The sequence below is a fragment of the Schizosaccharomyces osmophilus genome, chromosome 1, assembly GCF_027921745.1.
Source record: "Schizosaccharomyces osmophilus chromosome 1, complete sequence".
Classification (NCBI taxonomy): domain Eukaryota; kingdom Fungi; phylum Ascomycota; class Schizosaccharomycetes; order Schizosaccharomycetales; family Schizosaccharomycetaceae; genus Schizosaccharomyces; species Schizosaccharomyces osmophilus.
In genome coordinates, this window is record NC_079238.1 from 4,462,918 (window position 1) to 4,474,651 (window position 11,734).

The 11,734-nt window shown below is 39.8% G+C and overlaps 6 protein-coding genes and 2 non-coding genes across 8 annotated transcripts; 5 read left to right on the forward strand and 3 right to left on the reverse strand.

Annotated features, from left to right (window-relative positions):
• Nucleotides 1-315: 315 nt before the first annotated feature.
• On the reverse strand, nucleotides 316-386 carry SOMG_20089. Its single transcript has one exon. It is a non-coding gene; the product is annotated as a tRNA-Gly (tRNA).
• Nucleotides 387-801: 415 nt separating this feature from the next.
• vma1 (V-type ATPase V1 domain, subunit A) lies at nucleotides 802-2,776 on the forward strand (the record flags this gene model as incomplete). The annotated part of the gene is made up of 3 exons (XM_056180821.1): nucleotides 802-804; nucleotides 861-960; nucleotides 1,020-2,776. The coding sequence occupies 3 exons, from the start codon at nucleotides 802-804 to the stop codon at nucleotides 2,774-2,776; spliced, it is 1,860 nt and encodes a 619-aa protein (XP_056035271.1).
• A 333-nt stretch (nucleotides 2,777-3,109) lies between these two features.
• On the reverse strand, nucleotides 3,110-4,153 carry SOMG_02029 (mitochondrial phospholipid scramblase; the record flags this gene model as incomplete). Its single annotated transcript, XM_056180822.1, has 1 exon — nucleotides 3,110-4,153. The coding sequence occupies one exon, from the start codon at nucleotides 4,151-4,153 to the stop codon at nucleotides 3,110-3,112; it is 1,044 nt and encodes a 347-aa protein (XP_056035270.1).
• Nucleotides 4,154-4,540: 387 nt separating this feature from the next.
• On the forward strand, nucleotides 4,541-6,437 carry mug28 (RNA-binding protein Mug28; the record flags this gene model as incomplete). The annotated part of the gene is made up of 4 exons (XM_056180823.1): nucleotides 4,541-4,667; nucleotides 4,713-4,869; nucleotides 4,918-5,569; nucleotides 5,625-6,437. 4 exons carry the CDS (start codon nucleotides 4,541-4,543, stop codon nucleotides 6,435-6,437), a joined length of 1,749 nt encoding a protein of 582 aa, XP_056035108.1.
• A 167-nt stretch (nucleotides 6,438-6,604) lies between these two features.
• On the reverse strand, nucleotides 6,605-7,108 carry mrp17 (mitochondrial ribosomal protein subunit S6; the record flags this gene model as incomplete). The annotated part of the gene is made up of 3 exons (XM_056180824.1): nucleotides 6,605-6,623; nucleotides 6,685-6,935; nucleotides 7,043-7,108. The coding sequence occupies 3 exons, from the start codon at nucleotides 7,106-7,108 to the stop codon at nucleotides 6,605-6,607; spliced, it is 336 nt and encodes a 111-aa protein (XP_056035109.1).
• A 425-nt stretch (nucleotides 7,109-7,533) lies between these two features.
• ubx3 (UBX domain protein Ubx3, Cdc48 cofactor) lies at nucleotides 7,534-8,733 on the forward strand (the record flags this gene model as incomplete). The annotated part of the gene is made up of 1 exon (XM_056180825.1): nucleotides 7,534-8,733. The coding sequence occupies one exon, from the start codon at nucleotides 7,534-7,536 to the stop codon at nucleotides 8,731-8,733; it is 1,200 nt and encodes a 399-aa protein (XP_056035106.1).
• A 397-nt stretch (nucleotides 8,734-9,130) lies between these two features.
• SOMG_20090 lies at nucleotides 9,131-9,203 on the forward strand. Its single transcript has one exon. It is a non-coding gene; the product is annotated as a tRNA-Phe (tRNA).
• A 543-nt stretch (nucleotides 9,204-9,746) lies between these two features.
• met11 (methylenetetrahydrofolate reductase Met11) lies at nucleotides 9,747-11,669 on the forward strand (the record flags this gene model as incomplete). Its single annotated transcript, XM_056180826.1, has 1 exon — nucleotides 9,747-11,669. The coding sequence occupies one exon, from the start codon at nucleotides 9,747-9,749 to the stop codon at nucleotides 11,667-11,669; it is 1,923 nt and encodes a 640-aa protein (XP_056035107.1).
• Between the last annotated feature and the right edge of the window lie 65 nt (nucleotides 11,670-11,734).

The window sequence follows — 11,734 nt, forward strand, 5'->3', positions numbered from 1 at the left end:
CTAAATCATACACAGATAGGTATCGGTATGGAGACAATGATCAGATCGTTGATCTGCAAAGGAAGTGCTTATCGAGACAAGCACTTGTGGACTACACATCCATCGACATCCATCGAAAGGAAAGGAAGAGTAAAACCGCTAATCCCTCATCACCAATGCAATGTATGATGGCAACGAGAGGTATGTGTAAACTCTTAAGTAAGCATGACGATTTAAGCACTTGCCAACCAAAATATTACAATTTCTATCCATTACATTTTTTTTAACATAAAAACAGCTTTGCTTTTTTCTTCATAGATGGATGATAAAAAATATTGCTTCGGCCGGGAATCGAACCCGGGTCGCTTCGATGGCAACGAAGCATTATACCACTGAACCACCAAAGCAGTTCACATTAACCCTAATGTAAATGGGACCTACATAAGCATGTTTGCAAATCTGGCTAAATTTTAGCATTTACCATATTTTAAAAAAATTCATTTCAATTCATACATGCTTAAACTTGTTTGCTTAATGATTTTTCTACTTGTAAAAGCAATCTATTAACCTGATATACGACTTAACTTACAGTAAAAGAACGACTATTTTGTATCCTTCGTTCTCGACTCAATAGCCATAGTTATTGCTTATAAAGACTATTAAATCAAATTCAATCATCTTCTCTTTCATTTGCTTTATTCTTGATAACGGACATATTACTAGCGCTCGTTGTTCTTGATTAAGAAATAGCAAGCTCACCAGGGCAGCAACGTTTGAGATTCAACCTTCACCTACATTCATATTTCATAGAATTATTACTCAATGGTAAGTAACTAAATCGAAATAATTATTGTAAAAGGAAATTGAAGCTAATGAGGTAGGCTGGAGGGATCGAGAATGCCAAAAAGGCAATCAGAAGCCTAAAAAACTACGATGAACATGAAAATCGCTTTGGTACTATTTTTAGTGTTTCAGGACCAGGTACGGTATTTTAAATTTTTTTAAATGATCCTTTGCGACAGTGTATTGACTCAAATTAGTCGTCGTTGCTTCCAACATGCTTGGATGCTCCATGTACGAGCTTGTCCGCGTTGGTCATGATGAATTGGTAGGAGAAGTTATTAGAATCCACCAAGACAAATGTACAATTCAGGTTTACGAAGAAACCTCTGGTCTTACTGTCGGTGATCCTGTCCAACGTACTGGAAAGCCTTTGTCTGTTGAATTAGGTCCAGGTCTCGCTGAAACCATTTATGATGGTATCCAGCGTCCATTGAAACAAATTCATGACAAAGCACAAAGTATCTACATTCCGAGAGGTATCAGTACAGAGGCTTTGGACCGTACTCGTAAGTATGATTTCACACCTAACAAGAAGCTTCGTGTCGGTGATCACGTTTCTGGCGGCGATGTGTTTGGTTCCGTATTTGAAAACTCTCTTTTTAATGATCATAAAATCATGCTTCCACCTAGATCTCGTGGTACAGTAACCTTTATCGCTGAAGCAGGCTCCTATACTGTAGTCGAAAAACTTTTGGAGGTGGAATTCAATGGCAAAAAACAATCTTTTGGTATGTTACAAACCTGGCCCGTTCGTGCTCCCCGTCCCGTTGCTGATAACCTCACGGCCAACCAACCTCTGCTCACCGGTCAACGTGTTCTCGATTCCTTGTTTCCATGTGTTCAAGGTGGTACCACCGCTATTCCTGGTGCTTTTGGCTGTGGTAAAACTGTAATTTCTCAATCCCTTTCCAAGTATTCCAACTCGGATATGATTGTTTACATTGGTTGTGGTGAACGTGGTAATGAAATGGCCGAGGTTTTGATGGACTTCCCTGCTTTGACCATCGATATCAACGGAACCCCCGAGCCCATTATGAAACGTACTTCTCTCGTTGCGAATACTTCAAACATGCCTGTAGCTGCTCGTGAAGCTTCCATTTATACTGGTATCACCTTGGCTGAGTATTATCGTGACCAAGGTAAGAACGTTTCAATGATGGCAGATTCCACTTCTCGTTGGGCTGAAGCTCTCCGTGAAATTTCCGGTCGTCTTGCCGAAATGCCTGCTGACTCTGGTTATCCTGCTTATCTTGGTGCTAAGTTGGCTTCTTTCTATGAACGGGCTGGTCGTGTTCGTTGTTTGGGTAGTCCTGAACGTGAAGGTACTGTGTCGATCGTTGGTGCTGTTTCTCCTCCAGGTGGTGACTTCTCCGATCCAGTCACTAGTGCTACTTTGGGTATTGTACAAGTCTTCTGGGGTTTGGACAAGAAATTGGCTCAGCGTAAACACTTTCCCTCAATTAACACTTCCCTTTCTTATTCCAAGTACGTAAATGCTTTGACTCCCTGGTATGAAGACCGAGTTTCTGGTTTCAACTCGTTACGTGATCAAATTAAACATATTATTCAACAAGAGGATTCGATGCTCGAAATCATCCAATTGGTTGGTAAGTCTGCGCTTTCCGAGAGCGACAAGGTTACTTTAGACATGGCTGGTATTATCAAGAACGATTTCCTACAGCAAAACGGTTATTCCGACTATGATCGAAGCTGTCCTCTTTACAAAACTTACCATATGATGAGAAACATGATTTCTTACTATGGGAGAGCGAAGGGTACGGTTGAACAAGGCAATGTTCCATGGTCGAAAATCCGTGAAGGCACCTCTGATATTTTCCATGAACTTTCTTCTATGAAGTTTGAAAATCCTAATGATGGTGAAAAAGAACTTGTTGAACGTTATGAGCAACTTTACAAGAAGATTGATGACAAATTTCAAGCCCTGGCAGAATAATTTCTTAATTTTTGCAATTAAGCATTAGAGTGCGATACTCAGTTAATTTACCAATTTAGTCTTCCATTATGTCTTTAATCAATCTTACAAATATCTAAAGTCTTCTTTTACTAAAGAATATGCCGACAACTCCATAGAGATTCGATGAATGAATGCAATTTAATTTATAATATAACTTAGACTAGCTTGGTACCATCTTACCAAAAAAATTGTAAACTAAACCAAAGTAATCCACGTATTAAAACTCGTAATCTTTTAGCATAACCACATATATAAATATCATAACATATAAAAGTAAGTGACTTTTATTAAAAACTTAGCATCATGCTAAATTTACCACCTGTCCTCTGCGTCCTGATCAAAAACATCCCAAAAATCACCAGGGCGATCTAGGTCACCATCGGAAAGAAAGGGAGACTTTTGTTCATGAATGGTGTTCTCAGTTGACGAATGATTTGGACTTTGTTCGTCTTTAAGAATCTCCTGAGCGGATGTATCCTCTGATTGGTAATCATTTTCTGGAGAAGAGGAACCAAACATAATTGGAAAAGTAAAACCTGCTGCAGGGCTATTAGTACGACTGAAATAGTCGAAATCAATAGTCACAGCGGACCCAAGCATAACAGCTCTTTCCTCTAAACTCATCTCGCGCGAGCAAACTTGGCTAGTATCACCTTCGGCGGCTTGCAACAGTTGATTGTTTTCAACACTACCTAAATTGGCATCTTTTGACGTAAATCGCAAGACGTAATTACCCGTATCTGTAAGGAACTCTCTTGGCAAGCCCATAAAGTTACGATTAACACTTCCAAGTATTTGGTTGTCAGCGTTACGTAGCAAGAAATCCCAACTTAAGACTCGCTCATCAACAGCAGCAAACTGATCTACTATATTGGATTGGGCTAGGAATAATTGGTATTTACGACGCCAAGGGTGCCATTTTTGGATAACTTCACCAACTAATGATGGCTGGTCTGATGAGTTATTGAAAGCACTAACATTTAGACGGGAATTAATCCATGAAAAAGGTCTTTGCAACTGTAGAACAGGATTGCCATGCACATCCATCACGTCAGCCACGAATGAACGATGTGTATGGAATAGTTGTCGAGACATACTGGAAAGAAACGAAGCATGTCCCCTTTCCGCTATATATCCAAGATGATGACCTTCATGGTTTAAGATAACATAGCGATTGGCCTGTTCATAGCCAAGAAACACGTTCATCATCTCTAACTGTCGTTCAACAATTAGTACGTCCTGGGATAGCAAAGGAGCCGCAGGAGAATCATGGTTTATGACTCCAGTCTTGCTAACAGCAGCAGGACCACGGGACACCACTCGTGCAGAAGCGTCTATGTACCTGGTTGCTGGCATTTTATGATAAAACCGACATTTCAGAGACCGTAAGCCAGAGACAACCGGAGGAATACTTTCTTGAAGAAAAGAGTGACTAAGAGAAGAATTTAAAATTGTTAAATTAACCATAAATAGCAAAGTTCGTCCGCAATGGGTTTCTGAATGATACTTAGTAAAAGTAGAATTCCCTGGAGGAAGCGAATCCTGAATACAATTACTATTATGAGGTACGGTATTTGAAGATTTACAGAGACTTTTAGAAGATGGTACTCTCGAATAAAGATGTACAACACCAAAAGTTAGATAAACGATACGCAAGATAATGAGACATAACGCTTCGTTATCCTGTATATTTGTTTACATTGGATTGAATTCTGCTTTTATCAACCAACCAGTCTCATAGCAATGAAAGAAGGACAGAGAATGCAGAATACAAATAAGATGCAAAAAAATAGAGATCTATCCATTTACATTGGTAATTTGCCATACGGTTGCCAAGCATTGAATGTTGTCAACCTTTGCAAGCAATACGGTAAGCTTTCTCAAATTGAAGTCCCATAAACTAATTTGATCAAAGGAAATGTAACGGAAGCACATGTATTAAGCCGAAAAAAGAAAAAAAACGTCAAGGTCAAGGGTTCAGCATTATTTGCATTTGTTTACGTTGAAACACAGACATGTGTAGACGCTATCGTTCAGGCACTACACTGCTCCGTATATGAAGGAAACCGGTTGTGAGTAAAATCATAGTTGAGCCGTTGGCATATGCTAATGTCTTGTAGGATCGTTGAAAAGCGTCATCCAGCCAAACCAGCCGTATGTAATCTCACTCAGACGCAAGAGAAAGAGGATCCAGGCTTAGCGAAACTGGACTTTCAATACAAGGAAGCTTTATGTCTCAAGGAGATACAAATAAAACAAACGGAAGCTCTCTCAGAAAAACACATGGAACAAGGTAATGGCCAAAGTCAAGACGGTGAACAAGAAATGATAAAAAGAGACGGAGGTGGCACTATTTATTCTAGCATAGAAAGAGAGGCCCGTGAACCAAACATAAGCTATGTTTCAAGCAAAAAAAATAATTTATGCTCGCTGCAAATGAGTCCACTCAATATTCCGAACTTCGCACAAGAAAGCTCAGTTGTGCAGAATGAACAAAAAGCACAACAACTCAACACTGAGCTACCATTTATAAACAACTATCAATTTCTTCCAAGCATACCTTTAGACAAACTGTTTTGTTCCGAAACTTCCGAGAACCCAATTCTGGTAATTGGCATACTAAACATCCCAAAACAAACTTCACCTGTAGACCTTTATGAAGACTTCTCTCAATATGGAAAGATTTTAGGAGCGGCCATCAATCAAACTCCGAATCCAGATCAAACGTTGTATGCCGAACTGGCGGTCAACTCTCATGAAGATTGCTCAAAGGTAAAATGGTTTACATTTTTTTTAATTGCTTTTTGACCACTTCTAACTTTTCCAGATTATCGCTGCCTTTAAAATTTTCTTATACAAAGGAGTACAACTTCAGTTTTTTGTGAAACAGCCAACGCAAAGACAGGCACCACCCACAACCGTTCCTTCGACCCAGTCAACGATTGTCCCCATGCCTTTGTTACCATTTGAACCCATTGCTACTATGGAACCGCCTGTAACAATGATTCCTCCTCCTCCTCCTTTCGTTTCACCTCCTGTTCCAATGCCGACTGCCTTAAACGCAGTTGATAATAATACTCCTCCAGCTCCCGACCCATGTAATATATTCGTCAAAAACATTGATGATGATGTCGTAGGAAATTCTGAACAGTTTGAGGAATTTTTCTCTCAGTTTGGTCGTGTGAAATCATGTGTTTTAGCAAGCTATCCCAATACTGGAATATCTAAGGGACACGGATTCGTTTCCTTCAATCATCCATCCGAAGCGATGCAAGCTATATCATATTTAAACAATACATATGTTGGCAAAAAGAGAATATTCGTTAGCTTTGCGGAAAAAAAAGAAGAAAGAAAGAAAAGACTAAATGCTCTATTCAATCAAGAGCCGTCATTAGCACCACCTGCTCCAACTGCTGTTCAGTTACCAGTTCCATTTGACATATATTCTCAATATATGGCTGCTCCACCACCTCCGCCGGCATCAATGGCAAATCCGCCTGTGTTTATGGCCGAAATAGATCAATTACAATCGCATCACACCAACGAAAATGAGTATAATGTGAAGTCGAACTTGAAAGCATCAAAGAGAAATCCTAAACGATCAAACGCACTTTCATCTTTAACAAATATGGTTAACTGAAACAAGCACATACTATAGAGCATTTACTCGTTTTATATCTCTATAAAACATAAACCGACATGAATGACTATTTATTCCTTCAAGGTATTATCTAAAATATTAAACATTTGAGGAGATTGAATACCTATCAATGCTCTGCGTCAAGCAAAACTATACTTGATGGAATGTTAACCAAGATGGTTTAATCTGTTGTGTTAGTGAAACAAAGCATCATTTATATGCTTCAAAGAAAGTAGCATTAACATACTTATCGGACTTCTTGAGTAGGCTATAGCGAAGGACCGTTGGCTCCAAACGAAGAATGCGCTGGAGTTCTTGTTGAACAGTGGGGCTCGAATAGAACGACATTGTCCACCAGTATCCAAAGTTGTGCTTGCTATTTAATTTTTTTATGGGCTTGGCAAGCTCCTTAAGCCCCATGGACTCGATATCAACGACTACGCCTTTGCTATCCAAGATTGTTTTTCCACAATTTCGAGCAACACTAATTGCTGATACCTGTGAAATTGTTAATATCTTAGAAGAAAGTATACTGGTAAACGTAATAGGGAAGACCACAAACTTGCTACTAACAAAATTTCACGTAAATCCGCAATTTCACTTACAGGAGCAGACGTGCGAGTAGCATTTACAGCAGGTCTGGTAATACAAAATAGTTCATAAAGAACCATTATATAATTATTTACTTTGAGTATCCTTGTACGGGTAGTCCCAATAAAGAGTAATATTTGGTGTAGCCAAAGGGTAGTCGGGGAGTGTACACTGAAGCACAGGAGGTGTACTATAGAATTAATGATTTAAGTTTACCAAGAAGTTGGTTATAAATAATAAACAAAAGCACTTGGGATTTGTTATTATGCTTAAAGGCAATTCAGTTTTTGTTGAGTTCTGCCATTCATAGCTACGGCACTGACAGGAGAACTTGACTAATACCAACCACAAACAGTTCAGTTATTTGAGAAAGAGTAGCTCACCAGTGTATTTATTTTTGTACTACTCTAATATTATTTATAAAAGAGCTTGGCTGTAAAAAGAAATAATTGTGATTGTTTATAGAAGTACTTTATTGAGTGTTTAACAGGAACAACGTATAATCATGAATCATGAAGACCTTTTGACTCAATTCTGTAATGAATTTTATGTTGAAAGCACGCAGGCTCAATTTTTCTTGGAATCTACGAATTGGAACTATGAATTGGCCGCTACGTTGCTAAGGGAGGTCTTGCCTCCTGACCAAGAGGAAGGATCTGGAGGTATGGACCGGGGAATTACTCCTGAACCAAATGCCTCAAGGCTGAATTCTTCTTTCCCGAGCGCTTTTGAGAGGCCTAACCCTCCTTCAAATCCTGCCACACAATCTAAAGGTAAAAATGTTTCTCGAAAGAAGATTGCAACATTAAAAGATCTTCAGGAAGACGAAGATGATCCAGAGGAGAAATCAAATTTGTTTACTGGTGGAGAGAAAAGTGGACTGTCGGTGCAGGGACCCGATCCCAAAAGACAGCTTGTTCGAGATATCATTGAGAAGGCTCACCAGCATACAGCATCTTCTGGCATGGAACACGAAGCATCACCGCCAGCTCCTGAACCCGCCTTCAGTGGATCTGGTCAGCGGTTAGGAACGGAAAATGAACCTGTGGACCCGACCATACAATCGGAAGGAGCTGCTGCTCCTCAACCGATCTCATCGCAGCCAAGAAACCAACCAGCGAGTGATCCTGAAACTTCAGTTCGTCGTACTTTATATTTCTGGAGAAATGGTTTTAGCGTAGATGACGGACCGCTTTACTCATATGATGATCCAGCAAATCAAGAAACTCTTCGGTTAATCAACAACGGCCGTGCTCCACTTCACTTACTTGGCGTTACGATGAATCAGCCCATTGATGTAGTGGTGCAGCATCGTCTTGACGAGGATTACCGAGAACCGGTGAAACCCTTTTCTGGGAAAGGACAGCGCCTTGGAAGTACATATGCACCTCAACACACACAAGTCCCTGGAGCTTTTCATGATCGCGCTTCCTCTCAAAATAGTGAGCCTGCCAAAAAAATTGAGGTTGACGAAAGTCAGCCCTCTACGAGAATCCAAATCCGTTTGACGAATGGTTCAAGAACCATAATCACCTTGAATTTATCTCATACTGTGCACGATCTGTACGAAGCTGTGCGTGCTACCTCACCAGGATCATTTATTTTGTGTGTGCCTTTCCCTGCAAAAACTTTGGAGGATGATTCTTCCTTCACCATTGAGCAAGCCTCTCTACGAAACGCATCTCTCGTTCAGAAGCAGCAATAAATGAGAAACAGACAATTGTTGTATTATATATATGCAAATAGATAAAAATATGCGTTGGAAAAGAGTTCCTCGATTGAAAGTCCGTTGCTTGTGTAGGAATTATCAATACATCGATGGAACATTCCCTGTACTAGAAATCGATCTTTACCGATAGGTTAAACGTAGGTTTCCAATGTCAATTATTCACAATTGCACGATATATCAAGATTTTGACAATGTAAAGGTTTAAAAGTTGGCAAAAAGGAATTAGTCATCCATTGAAAGGAAATATAATAAAGCTAAATAAAATAATAGAAGGACAAGTCAACGCAAGGCGATATCAACAGTTGATTACTATGTGGATTTCTATCAAGACATACTACATATAATTTTTTAAGTACACTAGATTATCAAGCAAGTCGCGGTGGTGTAGTTGGGAGCATGACAGACTGAAGATCTGTTGGTCACTGGTTCGATCCCGGTTCGTGACACTTTTTTATTCTCTTTTTTATCAAAATTTTATTTCCATTCTATTTTGACTGTGCTTAGCGACTATATTGGAGTGAAATGAAAGTTTTGTTTACGTTTCTACCGAGGCTCGCTCTGCGCCCTATGCAAGGATGCATGGAAATATCAAAACATACGCGAAAGCAATTTGAATTTCATCGATTCACTGGAAAAGCATGACTTTAAAAAACTCTAATTCTACGACAAGTTTCACTTTGCCTTTTGTTTCCTGCATTTGATCCAACTACTTACTCGTTAACTTGGCTGTTAGCCATAGTCTCAGTTAAGTCAAATTAGACCAAGCTAAGCAAGGAATGCAAGCATTACCTGATGAAAACCAAAGATAAATAAAAAGATCTTTTTACAGATTGATTGATTTCGATAGATGTGCTCCAACTCGTTAAATGATTTCGAAGACATGACACTTCGTTCCTTCCAATTACCCTAAGTGCAAGCTTCTAGAAAGGTGAATTGAAGAATTCTGCTTAACATTATTGAAGAAGAAAGAACATAATAACTTAAAAAATATGAAAATAGTGGACTTGATTCATGTGCTTCCAAAAGGAAGTACATATTACTCGTTTGAGTATTTTCCTCCAAAGACGACAGTGGGATTGGAAAACTTGATGAGTCGTATTACAAGAATGTCGAATAACATGCTTCCTCTATTTTCTAGTGTTACATGGGGAACGGCCGGTAGTACAGCGAACGTTTCTGTGTTGTTGTCGAAATTGCTTGAAAACCAGCACAAAGTACCGGCTTGTTTGCATTTAACTTGCACAAATGTGGACCGAAAAGTAATTGATGAGGCACTAGAAACAGCCAAGAATGCAGGAATCCGCAACATCTTGGCTTTGCGCGGAGACCCACCTTTGAATGGCGATCATTGGGAGGGAAAGTTGAGTGATTTTGAACATGCAGTTGATTTAGTACGCTATATTCGTCAAAAATATGGTGATTATTTTTGCATTGGCGTCGCAGCATATCCTGAAGGACATGCAGATTCGAATGTTCCGGAATTAACTCGCGATCCCGTTCATGATATTCCTTTCCTTGTTGAAAAGGTGAAGGCGGGTGCAGACTTTATTATGACCCAAATTTTTTATGAACCTAATGTATTTATTGAATTTGAAAAGACACTGAGAAATCATGAGTCGGGCGTATTTCGTGATATTACAATCATTCCTGCCGTTATGCCAATCCAATCTTTTTCCATTCTTAAGAGAATGACTCGTCTCTGTGGCTGCAGTATCCCTGAATCATTGATGAAACGTTTAGAAGCTGTCAAATCTGACGACGAAGCCGTCAAATCCATAGGTGTTGAGCACGCCGTGGAAATGATAAACATAATTCTACAAAATACAGACCACCGTGTCCTTGGCTTTCATTTTTGCACTCTCAATTTGGAGAAATCAGTAGCCCGAATCCTCAAGAATAGCTCGTTGTTGACTCATCGTTGGGAACAATACGAATCTCAGCTTAAAGACGACAAAACCTTAAAAAGCACCCGTAGGCGTCTTAGTCTGGAAGAAACTCCAGAGCTTCATAATCATGTCGTTATTCCTCCTGATGATTCGCTAAAAGGAATTTCTGCATCTCTTCGTAATCAACCCAACGAAGCTGCGCTCGCTACCCACAGGGACAGTCTTACAGCCGATGCCCCCTTCTCCGTTTCTGAAGGAAGTGGTGTTTTGGGAAGACAAGCAAATTGGGATGACTTCCCCAACGGTCGTTTCGGTGATCCTAGGTCTCCAGCTTATGGTGAGATTGATGGTTATGGTCCTACCTTGCATTTTCCACAACAAGAAGCCCTTCGTCTTTGGGGATATCCCGTGGACGAATCCGACATTACCTCTTTATTCCAGAGGCACATCAAGAACGACATCCATGCTATTCCATGGATTGATGAAACCGTTGATGACGAAACAAAATTGATCTCGCAACATCTTCTCAACGTCAACGGCCGTACTTGGTGGACAGTAGGTAGTCAGCCTACTGTTAACGGTGCTCCTTCTACGGACCCTGTTTTTGGTTGGGGTCCAAAAGGCGGAAAAGTTTATCAAAAGGCATTTATTGAATTTTTTATAAGTTCAAAGGATTTCGAAAGCTTTGTCAAGAAGTGGCATGATAATGAACAAATTACTTATTATGCTGGAAATAAGAAGGGCGACTTTCTTACCAATGCACCAAATGATGGGGCCAGCGCCGTCACCTGGGGTGTCTATCCAGGAAGAGAAATTATTCAATCTACTATTATCGCTGAAGTTTCTTTCAAGGCTTGGATGAATGAAGCTTTTGATGTATGGGCTGAATGGGCTTATTTATATCCTAAAAATACAGCAACGAGAAATTTGCTAGACCATTGTACGAACGACAGATGGCTCGTATCCGTTATACACCATGATTATATGGATAATGACGGTCTTTGGAAGGCGCTTGAAGTAGCTTGATGCCTCTTTACGGTTTTTTAGACATTTTGGTTTACGTTCACCATTCTTTCTTTTATTACATACGT